Source organism: Halichoerus grypus, chromosome 9 (assembly GCF_964656455.1).
Source record: "Halichoerus grypus chromosome 9, mHalGry1.hap1.1, whole genome shotgun sequence".
Classification (NCBI taxonomy): Eukaryota; Metazoa; Chordata; class Mammalia; order Carnivora; family Phocidae; genus Halichoerus; species Halichoerus grypus.
In genome coordinates this window covers 89196307-89219087 of record NC_135720.1, presented here as the reverse complement: position 1 = coordinate 89219087, position 22781 = coordinate 89196307, and the positions used below count along the sequence as shown (strand labels likewise).

Here is a 22781-nt window from a genome sequence, read left to right as displayed (position 1 = left end):
ATGTTATATATATTATTCTGATACTTTCTTTTCATTCAATCATGTATTTCAATAAACACTCAAATATATTTCTATTGTTTTATTCATAATACATAATAGTTTATGTATTATGTTTATTATATCATATTTTTGTTTATTTATTTAGATTTTTTCTAAATTTTCACCATTGTAAACATACCACAAATGTATTAACTTGTGCATATCTCCTTGTACTTATATTCAAGATTTTCTCTAGAATGAGATTTACGATAATTTCCCCCAAATAGCTTTTCATCCTCCCATGAGCAGCAGATGAGATTCACCTTAGAAAGACGTAAAATATCTCATTTTATTTCAGGTTTCCTAATTATTTGTTTACTAATCATTTATTTTTCTTCTTCTTAAATTGGTTCTTCATGTTCTTTGCCTATGTTTTGTTATGTTCTCTTTTAATTTTTTTTAAAGATTTTATCTATTTATTTGGCAGAGAGAGCTAGAGAGAGCATAAGCAAGGGGGAGCAGCAGAGGCAGAGAGAGAAGCAGACTCCCCACTGAGCAGAGAGCCTGATATGGGGCTGGATCCCAGGGCCCTGAGATCATGACCTGAGCCGAAGGCAGACACTTAATGACTGAGCCACCCAGGCACCCCTTGTTATGCCCTCTTAAGTTTAAACTGATTTTAGCCAACACTTAGTTCTGTTTACTGTGGGCTTCTACTCAGTTATCACTAACAGCTTATTGCCTCAAACACAAACCACAGGAAGCTTGTGAGGCTCTGTCCAAGTACAGATTTAAAAGAGAAAAGGCTGCTATGTTGATGGTATTTTTTAAATAACTTTATTTTTTAGATTAATTTAAAGTTCACAGCAAAATTAAGCAAAAGTACAAAGTTCCAATATAGTCCCTGCCCCTTATATTCAAAACTTCCCCCACTATCAACATTCTCCACCACTGTAACATTGTATTACAATTGATGAACCTACACTAACATACCATTATCATTCAAAGTCCATAGTTTATATTAGGGTTCACTCTTAGTGTTGTACATTCTATGGGTTTTGACAAATGTATAATGGCATGCGTCCATCATTATAATATCATACATAATAGCTTCACTGCCTTAAATATCCTTTGAGATCCACCTATTTTTCCCTCCTTATTCTCTAATTCCTGGAAACCACAATCTCTTTATTGTCCCCAATGTTTTGCCTTTTCCAAACTGTTATACAGTTGGGATCATACTCTATATAAGCTTTTATAGATTGGTTTCTTTTACTTAGTAATATGCATCTATGATTCCTCCACATGTCTTCATGGTCTGATAGCTTTTTTTTTTTTTTTTTTTGTGCTGAATAATTTTCCATTGTCTGAACATACCACAACTTATTTTTCCATTCACTTACTGATGGTCATCTTGGTTGCTTCCAGGTGTTGGCAATTATGAATAAAGCTTCTATAAACAACTGGGTGTTAGTGTTTGAGTGGACGTAAGTTTTAACTCATTTGTGTAAATACCAAGTACTGTGATTTTGGGATCATATTGTAAGTTTTGCAAGAATCTGCCAAATTCCAAAGTAGCTGCCATTTCTTTTTTATCCAGAGGGAAATCACCTTGGGGGTACAAATATTTCCTGTTTATTATACAATCATCTTCAAAGGATGTCTCTGAATAGTCACCTTCATTTCCTTTCTTACATTTCTAGTTTCTGGGGAGGGCCTCTGGAAAAAGATGATGGCACCAGGTGGATTCAACACTAATCAGGTGGTCAAAAGTCAATCCAGAAACCTCCAACATCTATTTCTTAACAGGAAGAAGCTGGTTCAGTCATGGTTCACTCAGTGTATTGTATTGTTTTTCCTCTACATGAGCCGAGCTTGAGGATAAATATTTACAAAAACTCTTCATGTTGGTTGCCAGATTTTTCACCATTAGTATTTGGTTATTTTCCATCAAGCTTTTTAGGATAATCTCAGTTTGAGAAACACTTTGATGTCATCAGCTAGATTGAAGAGTCAACATCAACTTTATAATCAATTCAGCTCTCTGTAAATGAACTCATAGTTCTTGTGTTCATGAATGTACCATGAGAGTTCTCTTTTAAGCAGAGGGCATTTTGGCTGACTTCCTCCTCAAACTCTTTGAGATCTCATACGGAACTTGGAAAACTGGTCTTTAGAAGCCATATAATTAACTTGTGTTAAATACCTTCATTTACATTTGTAGAATCATTTTGATTCTACTATTCATTTCATTCTAGTCTCTGACTCAGAGCTATCTCCTAAGTCCCATGCAGGGCAAATTAGGAATGCCAGGCAGTTAATGCCCCATGCTTCAGTCTGCATGTTTCCTGTGAGCTTATTTTCCAGTTACTAATCCTACCTTTGGTTTGGTTGATAGCATTTTTTATCTTAATTCTTTACCACTCTTCTTCCTAGCCACAGCTTCATCATGGGAAGAGTGTTTGCCCCACACTTTCAGGCATGGTTACAATTATTTTTTTGCACAGTGATCTATAGGTAAGGATGAAGGGCACTATTTCAGAGCCTAGGGCTTAATAGAGTTTACCTGTTTTTTGCTTGTTCTCTTGAACTTCTCACATGTGAGCATGTGAGAACATGCTAGTCCAATAAAAATGGAAGAAACTTGGAGCACAACTATTTCAGCTGACTTAATAGACTGTGAAACACTTCTCCCTGCTCAGCTATGTCCCAGAGAAACTTAGACGAATCCAGCCTATATTAGAGCCAAATACCAGTAAACCACAGATGTGAAAATATTAATAAATAATAACTATTTTAACCACTGAGTTTCCAGTTTCTGCTAACCAACAACAGCAAACCAGTACAGCCTGTACAGTAACTTTGAAGGCGTTCATATCCCCTGTAGAAAAGGATAAACATGGCAAAGGGACTTAAATCTCTGAAATTCACTTTAATCTCCATTACTGATAGAGGCTAAACCTCTCCTGTTTCTTTGGAATCTGTGCTTCTTTGCACACAATCCTTCCTCTAAATATGCTGAAGGAGTTGACTTATAAAATGTTGCCAGTTTTCCCTGGCCCACTCCCCAACATTTCTTATTGGTTCCAGCCCATAAAAAGGGTTAGATTCCAACTTTGCTGATGAGAGATGGAAACACTTAACTGGGAACAGCTAGCCTATACCCTAGAAGAGCTGCATAACCCCACCAATCTGTATTGTCACAAAGTTGGGGAGCATGTGTGGGATTGACCCTAAGGTAGACCAAAGGAGAATAAATATAAAACTTAAATGAGTTAAACTTATTGACATGGATGGAGAGAGAAGATTCAATGTGCTAATATTAGCATCTGGGTATGGTGTTAAATTAGTTAATAAAAAACAGGACTTAATTCCAGCTTAGATTGGTGAAGTAGAAGTTCCAGAGTATTCTTGGTATATATTAGAAGGAACTTTTCATAGGCTTATTGTTATGGAAATGTTGGAATGGATCTATCATGAGTAAGCTGTTCAGTTACCCCTTAATTTCTATCCCAAGAGAATACAGGAGGGTATTCCTATCTCCTAGGAAGAAATTCCATTCACCCAGGAGGACATCCCATTCACCAAGATCAAGAACAGGGTTTGTGAAGGGGCACTAGTGTCTTGATAAACTCTGGGGTGATTGTCCTTTATAGGCTGGAGATAATGTGAGATGCTACAGTAAAACTGGGTTCTCTGATATAAATTAGAATAATGGGATCCAAGAATGGATAAAAACAGTTGGATATTGACTATCAGATTAAAAATTGAGCAAATAATTCAGAGAAACAAAAGGTGATTGGTGGATTGGTTTAGATAGCCTTGACAGTGGCTAATCAGTGATGAGTTTCTAGAAATAAAATACATGGGCAATCCGCAATGGTGCTATTCACATATATAGAATTAAGAATATAGGTCTGCAGGACAGACACACCATTCAATTTGCTTTTGTAGGGATTCCTAGCATCTTACACAATTTCAGGCTTATGCTATGTCATGGACTTAGTGCCTCAACTGAAGGATAGTAGGTCCTTTTGAAGCAGGATCTTGACATATAGTCACAGGTGTTCCATGTATCTTCCTGAAGCCTTCCTCAGAGGGTTCTGAGGCCATTTACCACTATCAGTGCTCACTGATGAAAGAATGATATTCAGGCCTTTTAGGAGTTTTTAGATAATGACCCTGAACTCATGCTTATCTTTGAAATACCACTGTTCCATCAGTAGAAGTGCACAATTATTTAGGTCTGGTAGCTGGATCATAAATCCATCTTCTGTTGTTTTGTTTTCCTCCACAGTCCCTGAATATGAGATTTCTTGCCTTACCAGTATTGAAATATTTCAAAGGTAACTAACTAAGATTTATGGTACTGGCACATGGATGGCTAATTGAACTAAGGAAACAGAATAGAGGCAAAGAAATAGACATATTCGTATATGGGGACTTGTTCTGCAACCAAGAAGGCATTGCAGATCAGGCCAAGCAGTAAGTAACAAATGAAGTTATTCAATACATATAGCAGGCACAGTTGGTTAATTATATGCAAAAATTAACTTAAAATTCCTATCTCATAACACACGCACACACACACACACACACACACCCAAGCGTGCACAGGCGCACAACTTCCAAATAAATTGATTTAAATATGAAGGGTGAAACTTTAAATATTTTAAAAGGAAATATAAGCAACATTCTTTTGCCCTAGAATAAACTTTTTAAAAAATACTGAACCACTCTTGAATCCCTGGAATAAATCCTACTTGATTATGGTGAATGTTTCTTTTTAAAATATTACTGGATTGAGCTGCTAATTTTAATGTATTATTGGATTGAGTTGCTGGTGAGGATTTTTGTAACTATGTTCATTAGAGACACTGACCTGTAATTTTCTTTTTTTTGTGTTGTCTTTATCTGGTTTTGTTATCAGGGTAATGCTGGCCTCATAGAATGCATTTGGAAGTTTTCCTTTCTCTTCTATTTTTTGAAAAAGTTTGATAAGAATAGCTATTGGCTCTTCCTTAAGTAGAGTAAATGTTTTAAACAAGATAAAAAAGGCAAGCCATAAGCAAATTGATTAATTTGGTTACATTAAAATTAAAGTTTAGCACTCAAAACTTATCACAGAGAAGGTAAAATGTCAAGCCACAATCAACAGAAGATATTTTCAGTAAATATGATTAGTGAAAGCAGTAATAATCAAAATATATAAAGATTCTTACAAATCAATGAGAAGAAAACATAAATGGGAAGATGCCATAAATAGGCATTTCTAAAAAAGAAAAATTAAATATTTTAAAATGGATGAAGAAGTGCTTAAACTCATAAGTTATGATGGGAATACAGAAAAATAAAAACAAAAAAAACAAGGATATATAATTTTACACACAGCAGATAAGCCCAAATGGAATATCTAAGAATGCAAACAGGGACACTTACTCACTTTCATTAAGAGTGTGAATATTCCATTTTCAAATGAAATGGAAAAAAATGATACAATACATGTGAAAACATCTACCTAGTGATCCAACTATTCCATTTCTAAGTATGGAATCGAAGGTAACATTAGTATTTGTGTATTTAGAGAAATATTTGAAAACCTTAATATCTCTAAGAAAGAAGAGTCAAATAATCCAGATATCTATGATCAGAAGACTGATAAATAAATGTTGACACATATTTAAAGGGAATATTGTACAACAGTTAAAAATGAGCAACAGATACATGCATTAATGCAGAAATGTCATGTTCAACATAATGAATTGTTTCTGAAGACTACTCACAATATTTCAGTTATATTAAATGCAAACTAAGTGTTTTGTTGAGGCAGGCATATAAATAGTTAATACTATATATTAAAGGCAAGGGGATGGGTCAAATAGGTGATAGGGATTAAGGAGTGCACTTGTGATGAGCATCAGGTGTTGTATGGAAGTGTTGAATCACTATATCGTACACCTGAAACTAATATTATGTTGTGCTGACTAAAATTTAAATAAATAAATAAATAAAAACATAAAATAAAATCTTGGTTCAACAACAACAAAAAAATTTGGGACATTCAATACAATTGGGTGGAAAAGTAGAGGAATACTTGGGGATGAGCACAAGGATATAGGGAATGTTCTGCTTAAGTTGAGTATGGGTACATATATGTTCATTTTGTTATTTAAATATCATATATAAAGTAATTGATTAAGTAAAATATAGCCTCTAACCTGTTTGTTAGATCTACACAGGTTCCATTATTTTTGCAAGGTCTAGAAGAACACTCATTTGTTTCAAGTTCACATAGAGGTCCAGAAAACCCAGGTCTGCAAACACATCTTTTAAACAAGAAATTTAATAGCTCCATTAATATAAACATATAAAGTCAAAGCTTCAAATAATTGTAGCATAGCAAATTGTTAATAACCAGAAATTTGTTCAATTTGTCAACTGAAATTCTAAACATGGATATATTTAGATACAACTAGATGCATAAACTTTTATCTAGTTATTTTTTGGTTTCTCTACCTGTAATTGTTGGCCCCATCTTCACAGTCACCATGATTCTGACAGGGAAGGGAGAAGCACTCATTCACATTAATTTCACAACGTTCACCCTCAAATCCTGCAAGGAGAGATGAGATGGATATAGATGAGCAATCCTCACTTTAGAGTGTGAAAATCAGTCAGTGGTAAAGAGTCTGGAGAATATGCTCTTAGCGGAAGCTTAGGAAAAAAAAGAAAAAGAAAGAAAACACCTCATCTCTGGCTTCTCACACAACTCTATTTCACATAATATATGAATAAAGTTATGCTAGTTTCAATTTAATGAGTTCAAATGTTATTAAATCCTTTGGGAAAATAGGGTGTTGCAAATGTTTCTGTTGTCTTAAGGTATTTAAATGTTTGAACAAGAATAAATGAAACAATCTGGAAAGCAAATGAATTAATGTGAACGGTCAATCTTAAAGTAAAATTGAGCTTCAGTGATCAAATTTATACAAGGCAGTTAGCAGATGAGGCAAATTATTTAATTACTTTCCATATCCAAGTGATTCAAAGAAAACAAATTATTTTGATTCATAGCGACATAATCAGTCATCCATTTAAACACATGCCAGTTATATTTTTTAAAAAAACCCAAAGAACATGAAAAAAAATTACACAGACTTAATGAGAGCATTGTAATTATTTCAACAGATTTGTGTCAGAAAAAAATCAGCATATCACTTTTTAAAATACATTAAATATTTTTTATGATGACAATTTAAACATTTCCATGATCGTATATTAACTAGATAAAATATATTCTTTTTTTAATTTTATTTTATTATGTTATGTTAATCACCAAACATTACATCATTAGTTTTGGATGTAGTGTTCCATGATTCATTGTTTGCATGTAACACCCAGTGCTCCATTCAATACATGCCCTCTTTAATACCCATCACCAGGCTAACCCATCCCCCTAACCCCCTCCCCTCTAGAATCCTCAGTTTGTTTCTCAGAGTCCATAGTCTCTCATGGTTCGTCTCCCCCTCCAAATCCCCCCCTTTATTTTTCCCTTCCTACTATCTTCTTCTTCTTCTTCTTTTTTTTAACATATAATGTATTATTTGTTTCAGAGGTACAGGTCTATGATTCAACAGTCTTACACAATTCACAGCACTCACCATAGCACATACCCTCTCCAATGTCTATCACCCAGCCACCCCATCCCTCCAACCCCCCACCACTCCAACAACCCTCAGTTTGTTTCCTGAGATTAGGAATTCCTCATATCAGTGAGATCATATGATAAATGTCTTTCTCTGATTGACTTATTTCGCTCAGCATAATACCCTCTAGTTCCATCCACGTCATTGCAAATGGCAAGATTTTGTGTTTTTTTGATGGCTGCATAAGATTCCATTGTGTATATATACCACATCTTCTTTATCCATTCATTGTTGATACAACAAAATATATTCTTACACTCATTTTTTCTTGCTAATATTTTTTTCAATACTAGTTAGAAAATGTGTAAAACAAAAGGATTTTCCTTTCTCTTACTTTTTCAGTACTATAACCAAGTACCAAATAATTGCAGTGATATTATAAATGACAATATCTACTCAGATTTTTTAGTTTGAAGAACATAAAGTCATTCAAGTTGTTCTACAAAACCTGCATTTATTATTGGCATACACATTGACTGGGATCTGAAAGAGAGGGTGATCTAGCTACACACAGATGGCCATCTTCCTTCCCTCACACCATCTCATGAAGTCTCTCCTTTCTATCTTCAAATATCTCTTCATGTTGAAAGCTTCAAGTCATTTGGAATATTGGCATGCAGATGATATAGCACAGCTTCCTTGATCTCTATTTCTATATCATGATCTTTTAGCTTCGGCATCTACTGCTAGGTGGAAAATTCTCTGTACTTCCTCACTTAGAGTCCCACTAGAAAACACAGGATTGTCCTACATTATCCATTCACACCATGCTACAAGCCACTGCCGTTCTCGGTGGTGTCTACCACCAAGTCAAGTGCCAAACCTGCTTCTACTTGGAGTTTGGGAAGCTGGTATTACGTCTTATAAAATCTGGCTACCTCTTTAGTAGGAGATAATATGGAAATCTAAAAATTACTTAACCCAAAAGAAGGCAAGAGTAAAAAGGAACAAAGTAGAGATACAAGTACTACAGAAAGTAGAAAACAAATAGCAAGACGATCCATTTAAAGCCATATACATCAATAATACATCAAATGTGGTTTTAAAGAAAATACTTCAATAAAAGGCAGAGTCAACCAGGCTAAATAAAATAACAGAATGAACTACATGATTTCTAAAGGAAATTCACTTTAAATATAGAGATAATGATGGGTTAAAAGTAGAAAGATGGAATAAAGATGCACCAAGAAACACTTATCATAAGAAATCTACAGTGACTATGTGTCTAGCAGATCAGGCAGTCTTTAGGTCAAGTCTCATTATTAATTTGTCCTATTTTTTTCTTACTCAATTATCAAAGCCTTCAATTTAAACTCTGAAGTTCCATGCTTGTAATTTCATTCATGCACTCAGTATTGTATCCTCAGCATTAAAAACAAAATTAAAGAGTTATTTCCAAGTTAAAGTGGTTCTCTTAATTTTAGGTAAGAGAGTTATAATTCCAACACCTTTCACCAATCATCAATTACCATTGCTATCATATTTAAATTATAAATGTTATAGTACAGTTATAAATAACATAATAAGCTTTTTCTTTAAATATTTGTAGGGGTTTTTTTTTTGTTGTTTGTTTTGTTTTTACAAGTTAAAGATTTAGAAAGTTGGATGCATTACACCATTCCTACTTTTAGCATGACTAGCTTTCTCTGGAAGGCAGGGTATTTTGACACTAAGATGTTTCCTAGAAATGTTCTTTGAGGCACTGGGACTCAGGGGCATTGACTAGCTGGTGAAGTAGTACCAGTGTCCCCTCCTGAGTTCAGCTGGGCTGATAAATCAGAAGAACATTCAGAACCTGCAAACTCGGGAAGCTCACAGAATAACCTTGTTTTCTGTGATTTTGCCTTATTCATTTAGTTTGACATTTCTGGGATGGAGCTTTGTTACCAAGCAGCAACATATGTCAATGGGCTGAGGAAATTAGATTGCTAAAATGCAGTAGACATCAGGAGAAAAAATAAAGTAGACATGGATTGCATTTAAATTAAACCAAAGTTTTGCTGAGAAAGCTTGTGTTCGGGGGATTTAAAGGAGAAAAATGTGTACGTACTTAGTCCCAAACTACACTTTCCATAGTCCTTGGTGTTAGAAGTATTTGTTTGTGTGAAGGGTATTTGTTTTGAATATATGCAGTGACAGGTGACAGCTAAAGGTCTATCAAAACTTTAAGTATAATGAATTCATCCTATGCTACTCTCCTGTTATTTATCCCTATCTAGAATTCAGCTGACTCCATTAACTGCAATAGAGTTCTTTACACACAAATAATAGGACATTCTCAACTGGATTGGATTCTCTTGATCTTTTTCTTATAATGGCTTGCCTTTACCTTGTCGTAGAGAATGCATGCGACTGATTAATATTTTTACATCTTCCCATCCCCTAAAATATTTCTTAAGTTACTAAACTTACAGCTCATGTTTAGGAGCCAAATCAATGTAGGTTACAGGTATAATTTTTAAAATCACTTAGTATTTTCTATTTCTAAAAAAATTCAGTTTTTATTTGATTCTCTAGAGAGGATGGCACAGAACAAAGTACATTAACAATAGTTAGATTTTCATGAAAGCTTTATGAGGAAACATTTTGTCATTCAGGTCTATACCTTGACAACTCTCACATTAGAAGTAATACCACTTGGAATAATTAGGAATGAAAGTAAATAGGGAAAAACTAGAGTAGATCTTTCATATTCATTAAGTTAGTGTTAAAGTCATACATTTTAAAATAAAAACTAAAAATATTAAAAATGAATTATTTTAAAAAGCATTAGAAAGGCATTATTTTTATTTTTTTCTTAATTAAAGAATTAATTTACCTAGATTTTAAAGCTTTATGAAAACAAAAAAAGTAAAGAGATTTCTCTCTTGGTGAGTCAGAAGTTTTTTTAAATATTGTCTTATTTTTATTTTAAAACAATGTTATACAAATGCTAGCATTCTTGAAAAATTCACCAACTATTACAAAAAAGTTGCAGATTAAATTTAAACACTATGAAATATGAAAAGATAGAACTAATATTTCTAATAGGCTTAATAAGTTTTTTTAACACTGATTTTAAGAAAAAATTAAAAAATGAGTATAAAAGCTCATATTTTAAAATATAACAGATTATTGACATGCTTTAAAGTTAATTAGCAGCAATATATATTTTCTTTGAAGAATTTCCCCAATATAAATATCTATAGCCATTTAAACCTAATAAACACATGCTACCACACAAGCACATGTTAATTGTCAAAAAGAGTAATTTTTAATTTAGATAAACTATATTGTCAAGTGACACGTTTATTTGGTGCTTGAAATTATACACCTTAGGTAATGCTGCCTTACCATCATAATAGTATATGTACTGGAGTAACAGACACATTTAAATGCAACTGCTTTCCTCTGGTACTACTACAAATCCATCAAGCTTAGAATCCCAATTGTAAATCAATAGCACATGTAAATGGTCTGATTCTTCCTTCCACTAAGACATTTTACAAGTACTCTCTTTGCCACATTTTAATCCTTTGTAAAGTGTCATTTAAAAAACTTTTGCTCCTTTCACCTTGGAGACATATGGATGAAGTGGCTACATTTGGAAACTAAGCCCTTTAAATTAAATTGAAAGTGATGTTCTTGCCTATAAACTGAGATGTAATTCAGAGTGGAAAGATAAAGAAGCTTTCCTAAAGAGAATAGTAGAAAATAAATATATTTTCAGCATAAAATGATTTTAGATCTCTCACTATATACACACACATGCTAGTAACAGAGACCTGACTGCACGCTATACACGCATCCACTTGCATTTTATCAAAAGTCCTCTCTACCTCTGTAAACCTCGTATCATTCTTATATTTCTTATATATTCTTTTTTTTTTTTTAAGATTTTATTTATTTATTTGACAGAGAGAGACACAGCGAGAGAGGGAACACAAGCAGGAGGAGTGGGAGAGAGAGAGAAGCAGGCTTCCCGCGGAGCAGGGAGCCCGATGTGGGGCTCGACTGAGCCACCCAGGCGCCCCTCTTATATATTCTTATATTTCTACCAGCCTGCAAGTTGAACACAGTTTATTCAACCTCTTGTACTTAATTAGCTCCTTCCCTTTACTGTACACATTAGATATTACTCTTTTGATCACATACACTATGAACAAAAATATTAACTTATACAAGGGATGGCATTTATTGGTAGCCTAGCTGGGAAGGATACCTGGCAGTTTTCAGAATTTAAGAATGAACCATAGTAACTACCAGGACGAGTTCTTTCACAAATACTTCTTTCCTACTGCATTCAGATCTCCTTGTGAAGGGAACATGGTGTTGGCTGTACCAACTGAAAAACTCTAGCAAAAAGAGAAAGCTTTTTCTCTTATCATCAATTCCAAGGAAAAGCTCTGAATGCCAATATTCCAGTCCTATGCAGACATGGATGGAGTTTTCTATCTGTCTTAGCTTGAGGCTTCCAAAATAAGAATATGAGGTAATAATATGCACAAGTAGCTTATTTGAGAGGTGGTCCTGGAAATTATTGCAAAGGAGTAGAGAAATAAAATAGGGGAGAGAGGGGCTTAATGAGCAGGTAATTACTGTGGGCAATGAAAGTTCCAAGGCTGCTGGGGATCCTCTTAGAAATCATGTGGAACATAACTGAGAGTTGTCACTACATAAGAAAGGTGGGGTATGCATCCTCAAAGTAAGAGAGAGTTCTTACTATGTTGTACTTTAATGGTTAGTTAACTTATGTGTCGATCCTTGAACTTTAAATGCCTTGAGAGTGTGTCTTTGCCATGTTTAATTTCCCCAGAACCTGTCTCAAGACTTGACACATGGTAGGAAATCAATAATGCTTGTTGAATCAGTTAAGAGAGAATACACTTTTTAGATTTCTAGAACACTACCAACATGTAGTTACAAGACTGGCATGTGTTATATACAGAACATAGTGCAGAGAGGCAAAAAAAAAAAAAAAAAAAAAAATTGTGTAGTATAAAATAAATGTTGAGGTGTGTAAATTGATTGCATACTAAATCACCTAAAACTAACACTATAAGGTACCCAGAGTAAACCCCATTTGTTTCTAGGAATCTGATGAAATTATATTTGTCTTTCTATGTGCTATTTTTATACTTATTAAACACTGATTTTTTAACCACAGGAATTGTTTAAACAAATAGGATTTTATATAAAACAAACCTGTATTGAATCATTACTATTAAATGCTTTTCTGTCTGTTTTCTGCTAGAAAATGTTCAGTGTTCATAGGGACCAAATTAACTCACCTCCATTCTAAACAGAAGATAGAAGCACTGTCCTGGAAAACATGATCACCATAGTTCTGGTGTTTTACTATACCTGTAATGTTTAAGTAGCTCACATTGTACCTAAATGGATTAGACTGTTTTGACTATAAGTTTCAATCACACTAAGCAAAGTAGGTTACTTGGTGAGCATTCAGTTTGGCATAAATCCAAGTATCAGTTATTCTAGTTGCTGTTTCTTCAGAGTGAATTTTAATGCCGTTTATAATTTAGTTGTCTAGTACATAGTCACATTACTACTCTGGCTTTGGGATTTTATTTATATTCATATTTAAATTGTGACAGACCCTGTAGATTGACTAAAAACTGTGAACAGAATTTCAAAAATGCATATGCTGAATTCCTAGACCTTAAGCCTTAAATCTCTTTTCTTGTGATGCCCTATATTCTAGTCACTTGGCAAACACCAACAGCTTGCAAAGGATTCCAGGGGAGCTTCCAAATCCTGTATCGTATAAGAGGTTAAGTCTTGGAATTCTTTGTGGTTTTAAATTTCACTACTTTTAAAATGGGATTTGATCAGAATATTTTCTTTAAAAAATAATATAATTGCTTTGGCGTAGATCCTATTTCAAACAACAGGTATTAAAGTAACTCAGGGCATAGTGTCTAAAATATTCCACAGTCAACCTCTTTTTCATATTGAGGTAGCTTCTTAAAGCAACGTCACAGGCTTTAAACATTTTTTACAGTAGTTAGATCTCGTTTACAGAAACTTACTCCTACCATTTCTTAGGTTTAGAAACATTTTTCAATTTCAAGTATGTATTTGAAGCAAAACAGCTTAGAAACAATGTACTCTTCAAATATCTCTTTGTGCTGACTCATAATTAACAATGAATCATGGAACACTACATCAAAAACTAATGATGTAATGTATGGTGATTAACATAACATAATAATAATAAAAAAAAAAGGGATAAACACATGATTCATTGTGGCCACCCGCTACTCTAACCAAAGCAGTAATTTGAAGTGGTCATATTAAGGTCTGAAAGACTTAAGTAGAATGATGAAGTTCCAAGAAAACAAACACGATTTTACTAATACCCAATGGTGAAATCTAAATTGCCCTCAGGATATTTTTGTGATGCTCGTGAAGCTGGAAAATCTTATTACTAGTTTGATAGTTGGTGATAAGATTTTATGATATCTCTGAACTTCTTTTTTCCTTCATCCCACAACAGGAAAGGAATCTTACTAGATTATATAAATTCATCAAAGGAATTTATTAATTGCACATAAATTATCAAAAATTTTATGTGAAAAAAAAATCCCCACGTTGTAGAAAACTATCTTTGGTGAAAATAGAGGTTTTATTTTAATTGAAGAAATATGCTGCTGCCTCTCGTTAAGCATTACTTATATTCTGAGAATGTATTAGTTGGCTAAGTAAAGCATCATGGAGTAATCCTGCTGAATAAATTAGCTCCTCCCCTGCTACTGAATAATATTTGAAAAAGTTTCACTCTCAATCTTTGTTAAAAGGAAATTATCCACTTAAATTATGTACTTTGTAATTACTGAGGTTTGTAGGATATCAAATGTCCACCTCACATTTTTTCCTAGCTTGTTTTTCCTGACTCATTCCTGCAAACATGTATCCATATGCCTTGTATGCCCACACAATTTGCTTTAAAAAAGCCCATGTCATTTTTGCAAAAACAATTACTAATGACTCTCCAGTTTGTAGTTCCAATTCCTCAGAAGGTCCAGAAGTTTTTGTCATGTATGTACATTCAAGGACTTGCCTCTATAGCCTTATAATAGATTATCCTATACATCAGGAAGTTCTAGAGGGTTTATAAAACCAAACAGAAACAGCTTTGACTATGATACCAATTAATTGGTATGGTCTAAGCTGACCTTTTGGGACAGAAGAGTAAATAAGTATTGTCCTTTTCTTTAATAAACCTCTTTTCTAGTAGAATAGTAACAAGGAAAGAGACACGAAGCCGTAAGTTGGTATGAGAAAATAAATATCAGTTGTAAACTTTTATACACAATGTGATTTTTATGTTGGGCTTATGACACATTCCTGTTATACTGAAAACCTACAGTGTGCTAGTTTTATGGCAGAAGCATTCCTGCTGAAGATGGTAATAGCTCTTGAGTAGCAAGTAGTGCATGAGCAGTAAACATTTATATAGATCACCTGTGCATTAATCAGACCTCTTTCAGTTACATCTGAAGAGATCCTAATCAAACATCTTTCAAAATAGTATAAGTTATTATTGGTTGATATGACCCAGAAAGCCAGAAGGAACTTGCTTCAGGAACAGATGGATTCAGGAGTGCCAACAATGCCCTTTAATCTGCCTCTTCTCTATCCCTTTCAAAGACTCTATTTTCTAGTACAAAGTAGCCACCAGAGTTACATGATTCTGGCTTAGCAACCAAAGTGGAAATAAGTGGTGTTCACAGATAGCTCCATGAAAAAAGTTACAGTGAAGCATTTGATTACCCTAGATTCTATTTATGCTCATTTCTAACTAACTGCTATTGTTAGGAATACTACATAGACAAGATTATTCAGGAAAAAGAAGCTATTAATAAACAATGAGAGATTTCTTTAAAACAAACAAACAAAGCCAAAAACTAGAGTTTTGCCTTTTCTTCTTCCCCCCATTGCCCACCCCCCCACCCCGCCACTAGTTAGGTTAACTTTTTAGATTATTTCTCCAGTCTGTTTATATATCTATATTTGGAGTCAAATACTCCCTAATTCTCCAATGTATATGTTTTCTCTCACTCATTTTTAAGGAGCCATAATCCGTAAAAACAAAATACACCAAACAAAAAAGTGAAAAAAGAACATTAAAACAAATATAAGCTCTTACCTTCTCTACACACACAATAATGAGTTCCATCTACCAAAGTCAAGCATGTTGAGTTGTTTCTGCAAGGGTCACCAAGTGGATCACAGGGGTTATAGTGTTGATGGCAAAATTTTCCAGTATAAAAGGGTGGACACAGGCAAACAAATTGCCCAGGAATGGTAGACTCATGACAAAGAGCTCCATTCATGCATGGGTCAGAGTCACATTCATTTATTTCTTCACTACAGTTTTGTCCAGTCCATCCAGATGTACACTCACAGCTGAAATAAAATTTTAAGAAGTATGAACAGTACTGCTTCAAATTTATTCTTTGCATTTTTAATGAATTATTACATTAAACTAATATGTGGCATTTTTATGTATAACAAGATTAATAAATTATACATAATTTAAAAATATTGTTTGCCTAATTTCCTGAGACAATTCAATGTATATTACTGCAAGACTGACTGCAATGGCCAAAATAAGATTTCAGAAGCATCTGGTAAGTTTCTAACATAGTAGGCCACTGAGACAGATCAGAGAACAACAGTGCTACCAATTTCAATTTTAGCAACTATTGAGCTTAATTACCAATTGAGAAAATTTCCTCAATTATTTCTTTTATGTAAAATAATTTTCACTGTTTATAAGCCTGAGATAATATTTAATTCAATATCTTTAGCAACATGTGATTCTTATAATCACCAGAGTATTTATAACAAGGTGTTCCTTTGTGCTAAAAGCATCTGGATTTCCTTTCAGTTTTTGCCTGCTTTTAAAAACCTCTTTTCTCTCATATTCGAATAAAATGGGAAAACTGAAGAGAAATCAAATAAATAAAAAGTAAAGCATTTGGGGGCGCCTGGGTGGCTCAGATGGTTAGGCGTCTGCCTTCGGCTCGGGTCGTGATCCTGGGGTCCTGGGATTGGGCCCCGCATCGGGCTCCCTGCTTGGCGGAGAGCCTGCTTCTCCCTCTCCCTCTGCTGTTCCCCCTGCTTGTGCTCTCTCGCTCTGTCAGGTAGGTAAATAACATCTTTAAAAAAAAAAAAAAAAAAAGTAAAGCATTTGGATCTTGTCTGTACATCACAGACTCTAGCCCAGTCTGTCAACCATCTAGCATCTGTCATTCTCTCAGAAATTTTTTGAGTTCAAATAGCACTCTACTATCAGTTATTTACTAATCCTGTACATGATTTCATCTTGCCCTAAAATTTGCTTGTCATACCCTTTAAAAATTTTTATAAATAAATATTATATTATAAACATTTCCATGACTAGCCTTCACTAATTAAACTTCTGGCTCCTCAGTGTGAATCTGAATCTCCATATTTTCATGTACATAATATATGCTGAAAATATTATAAATATTAATTGATATATGGTCTTCAGTTGGAATCATATAGACTTACCTGAATTCTTTCATTTGGGAAATTGAAGATCAGAGAGCTTAATGAAATTGGTAATCTCAGAGAATTATTGTAAAGATTAAATGATATAATAAATAAAAAGTGTATGCAGGGCCTGACATCAACAATGCCTACCCATCTATGGTGGTAACTAGGTGCTGTCACAGAATTTTAAAAAGCATTTGTTACCCTATTTATGCTTAAATAAAATATGCATCTCAACGATGAGGATTGCTTCAATTTCTAGTGGTACTTTTCATTTATTTGTCAATCACATCTTTTTTATTTTATTTTATTTTATTTTATTTATTTTAAAGATTTTATTTATTTATTTGAGAGAGAGAATGAGAGAGAGAGAAAGAGAGCATGAGAAGGGGGAGGGTCAGAGGGAGAAGCAGACCCCCCGCTGAGCAGGGAGCCCGATCGGGACTCGATCCCGGGACTCCAGGATCATGACCTGAGCCGAAGGCAGTCGCTTAACCAACTGAGCCACCCAGGTGCCCATCACATCTTACTTTAAAATGGTCAAATGTATTATTCAATTTGATAACTCCAATAATGCTTTGAAATAAGTAGAAGAGGCACTTTTTAAATTCTCACTTTATAGATGAGATAGCCAGAAGTGCAAAGGAGAAAAAGGACTTATCCAAAGTCACTGGTTGGCAAACTTGAGATCTGAAGCCTAGATCTTTTCCTCCAAGCTTCTCTCTTTTCTTTCTTTCTTTCTTGAATGTTTCAAAACTATTACAAGACTATCTGATATCTTGTGAAATAATGTAAAATTAAGTACATCAAATCCCAGCAAAATAGTTTCAGTGCATTTATTTTATTTAAAGTAGCTTTACTTCTAAGTGGTGTTGCATAAATATTTGTTTTCCTTTTTCTTATATTCTTTCATGAGTACATAATTTCAACTTGACTACTTTAAAAGAGTTCCCTGTGAGTAACCAATAATGCTTGAATATTTAACATATGTGCTGTTTGTTTTATCTTCTCAAAAAACAGGTGGCCCAAGATTTCATGTGGTGTCCTTACAAGGATCAAATCCTCAGGAAAGCATCTGGCCATATGTCAATAGTACCGATGAAACCACGGTGAGGCCTCTGGAGATGAATGGATATTTGTAGAAAATAAAGTTCTAAAGAGGAAAATCACTCCTATAACTAACAATCAGACCTATGCATTTATATATTTGAATTTGCTTTTATACATGTCAGAGAAACAAGTCTCTGATGGATGGAAATACATGTTTTATGTGCGAGCTCCAATCTGGTTTTTAGTTTGTATCATGAAATAATTTCAGGATTCAGTATGAACTGGCAGCATTTTCCAAACTCACAGCCAGAAGCAAGATTTTTATGGATTGAAAAACCAAACAAGCAAAAACACGTACTCTATGACTTTTTGAATATATGAGTTCCAGTAGTAAACACTTGAAAACTAAATGTGTACTTAAAGGTAGACTAATATATTCTAATTTGCTGTCTTTCCTAGTGAGATAACCAAAAATTCACTGGCATAAAATACATTGAATTCCTTCTAAGTAAGAGCAACATTTCAATTCTTAAATGTTGACTTAAAGAACAAAGCTGATAATAGAAAATAAAGTAGATGTCATTGTTATAAAATGGGAAAAAGGAGTATTCATAAAAAAATCATTAGCTTAAGAAATCTTAGTTTTCTAAATATTAACTATTCTATATGTTCATCTCACCATAAATATTGATATGCAATGACTAAATATTATTTGGCAATATTTATGTACATTTGTTTTGTATAAGTATACCAGCTTTTTTGGCTATAAACTTATAAATACAAATCTCACAGTATACATAACTGAAAAGACTCTCTTCTTATACAAATTAATTCACCTATTGTTTGTTGAAGCCATTACTTGTATGCAATATAAAATCCCAGTCAAAACTGGTAGGTAAAAAAGAAATAAGAACACAGATAATAAAATAGTGTTATTATATTTTTTAATGTCTTAAAAAGTTGAGGACACATAAAAAAGAAGACATAAAAAATACAGGCTACTCAACTAAGTCATTCATTATTCTACTGTTTTATCCATTCACTTATTTGTTCATTCATTCAGTTATCTCATCAGATATACCATTAACAAAACTATATTAATAATGTATTAGGGGCACCTGGGGGGCTCAGTCGGTTAAGCGTTAAGCATCTGCCTTCGGCTCAGGTCATGATCCCAGGATTCTGGAATCAGCCCCATGTCAGGCTCCCTGCTCAGCGGGGAGTCTGCTTCTCCCTCTCCTTCTGTCCCCTCCCCCCCACTCCCACTAGTGCTCTCTCTCTCCCACTCTCTCTTTCAAATAAATAAATAAAATCTTAAAAAAAAATAATTGTACGATGGTCATTACCATACTCTTTTTTTTTTTTTTAAAGATTTTATTTATTTATTTGACAGAGAGAGAGACACAGCGAGAGAGGGAACACAAGCAGGGGGAGTGGGAGAGGGAGAAGCAGGCTTCCCGCGGGGCAGGGAGCCCGATGCGGGGCTCGATCCCAGGACCTGGAATCATGACCCGAGCCGAAGGCAGACGCTTAACGACTGAGCCACCCAGGCGCCCCCATTACCATACTCTTGACCACTGAAATCCTTTTAGAAAAAAAATGTGGAAAACCATTTAGCTCACTTAGACTGGCAAAATTTATCTCAAGTAAGCCACTAATTTTATTACTAACATTGAAAGTAGAAAAGGGGACCAAAGACCATTCTGAAGAGCATCATGAAAGTGTAAAGATGTAAAACATAGCAGAAGATTGATATGGGTGAAATGACACAATGGAGATGGCCTAAAAAGTTATAGCAAGGTGAGGCTGAAAACAACAGCAACAACAGTGAAACTACCTTCCTTTGCATTCTACCCTTAAAGACAGTAACATTTTCCTGTTGCCTTTAAGTATGGTAGTGACACAATCAGATTGCTATCGAGTAGAAGATGGATAAAACAGTGAGAGCCTGGTAGCATGAAGATCATTCAGGAAACTACTTTTTAATAGCTGACAAGAGATTATGAGGACCTAATAAGCAAAGGCATTAATTAGGTAGACCATATTTGAACTACATTTCTGATACAGATTGGAGAAGATCTGGACAATGATTAGTATAAGTTGATGAGGCAGAGTGAGTAATGGGGAGTTCTTAGTGGATTTTAGCTTAAGTATTAGAAAGACAATGGTGCCATTAGGTGAGATAGGAAATGACAATAATGAAGATGGAAGAAGAGGAGAGGGTATTGATGCTTATATATAGTCACTTAAATTAACTGCATGATTTAAGATGCTGTCCTATATGTGGTAAGAAATCCAAATACTGAACTCTGGAAAAATCAAGGCTTGTGATAAAAATTCAAGAATGAGTCTAACAACTATTATCAGCAATAAACTGGCATCAAGTAAATTTAACATTGGCCTTTTTATACAAAAATATAAAGTTAATTTATTAAAAATATAGGATAGTCCCTCTATATTGTGTGATATATTCTTCAATATTTTATATTGAACCTATATTTTATAAAACATCTATATGGCAAAGAATAAGTAGGAAAAAAATCATACTAGTCAGAATGCCTACAAGACTTGATCGGTAAAAACAAGTCTTTATTTATTTATTTATTCATTTATTTTAAGGGAGAAGAGATTGAGTATGTGCTCTACATGAATTCAAGAAATCCTATTTTAATATTGATAGAAAAGGATCTTTCTCTTCAGTGTATCAAGCCTCATTATATATATATAATATATATATAGTAATATAAATATACACATATACAAAGATACACACTTTATAATTTGGGACACATACTATTCATCTATTTATAGACAACTTATAAATCATTTATCTATACTGAAAGAATTATTTTCTATATTTTATATTTTTTTAAGCAATGTACATTTTGATGTAAATAAACTACTTAGATATTTCCTTGGAATAATTGTATTTAAATTATCTATGCATTTCCAGTATTCTACATGATTTAATCTCTATGCTGTGTGAAAAGACAGTTGATCAATAGACTTTTTCACAGTTGTTGAATTCAAGTTGTTGATCAGCATCTCCAAAAATAATTCTAGGCTTTTTCAAGATTCAAAGGATTCCTCATTTCATAGCAAGAAGCTGAAGTGCCAGCCAAGCAGAAATACAAAATGCACTGGGTCAAACCTCTAGTACATTCACATTTAAAACCTGAAGAAAATCTGGTGAAATGCATGTTGTATTTGGGAGAAAAGCCAAAATTCATGTACTTAAGTCTGGGACTAGAACACAGAGCCAACTCAATGTTGGACAGTAAAAGCAGATGCACATTTTTGCCATAATAATCCTAATATGGAAACCATAAGAATGGGACATTTGATCACTGAGACAGATGGTCAGATTTTAGTAGGTTTTTTAAAGCTAGAACAAACATAAGAAAATAATCTTGAAAGCAAATTTAAAAAAAAGAAAGTGAATTTTTTAATAATAATCTAAATAAGGTAAAATAAAACACTTCCATAAAAAGGCTGAGTACGAAATAGTTGAAGCTACCATCCTCTGGGTTTGCCTATTGATACCGGAATATGGCTAATGCTACAAACATGAGTAACATGAATAATTGCATGATTCAACTTTCATCGTAACCACAGTTTATATTTAAAATGTATAAATTTAATATCTTTAAATTCTTATATTTTATATTTCATTTTTGTGTTTTGACAGCGTGTGTGTGTAAACAAGACAAACTGATGGTGTGTCAATTTTCCTGAGCAAGGAAGTATTGCTTCTGGCTCTTGGTTTTTCCCAAAATGGATGCTTTGGACAAGTCGGTGTAAGTCTGGCTTTTAAATATAGTTTTCTAAATATTCAGATAAATTTATAGTTGTACCTTTTTACTCTTTAAATTTTTATCTAAGTATATGTATGCATGTGAATGAGAATTTATAAAGTATATACACTGTGTTCAAACACTATTCAAACTGCATTTAAAAAATATATATATAAAACATTTTAAATACAGTTGGAGAATACATAAAATCTCTACATATATTTTTTCTTTCAAGTACAGTTTGAGTAGGAGACAGACATTTAGAATACAAAATAAGAGGCAGAGTTTTATTTAAAGGAATGAAAGTACTGAGATATGGAACTTAAATTTATGAACATTTTGAAAAATAATTCATAAATGTGCATTATGTCAGAAGTTTTACAGGGAAAAACATTTTAAACTCCAAATTTAATAAATGTCAGACTTTAAGTTTCAAAAGAAAATCAACTGAGCAAGCAAAAGCCTAAGTACTTTCATACATTTTGAAAATGTATTATGAGAAAATAGGAAATGAAATAAATCTTTAGTTTGTTGTTGGGACTAGCAGTATAATAAATGCTATTATCTGTTACAAAATACGTGTTTGTGTTTGACGTATATATGTATTAATCATGCATTCTTAGTTCTAGGCTGTATGCATATAATACAATTAATTATGAACTGTAGCACAATTTTGGTTAGCCCATGTCAAAAATATGTGAAATAAACATACTTAAGAAGAAAGCTAATA

General features: G+C 33.6%; 1 protein-coding gene across 2 annotated transcripts in view; it reads right to left on the bottom strand.

Moving 5' to 3' along the window:
- The window catches only part of EYS (EGF-like photoreceptor maintenance factor), a 1566128-nt gene that overhangs the window by 1034072 nt on the left and 509275 nt on the right, over positions 1 to 22781 (bottom strand). For both annotated transcript variants that reach the window (XM_078055169.1, XM_078055170.1), the window contains exons 14-16: positions 15835 to 16094; positions 6496 to 6592; positions 6198 to 6305 (exon numbers count right to left, since the gene is read on the bottom strand). In XM_078055169.1, coding sequence (XP_077911295.1) covers positions 6198 to 6305; positions 6496 to 6592; positions 15835 to 16094 — 465 coding nt within the window. The remainder of the gene's footprint in view (positions 1 to 6197; positions 6306 to 6495; positions 6593 to 15834; positions 16095 to 22781) is intronic.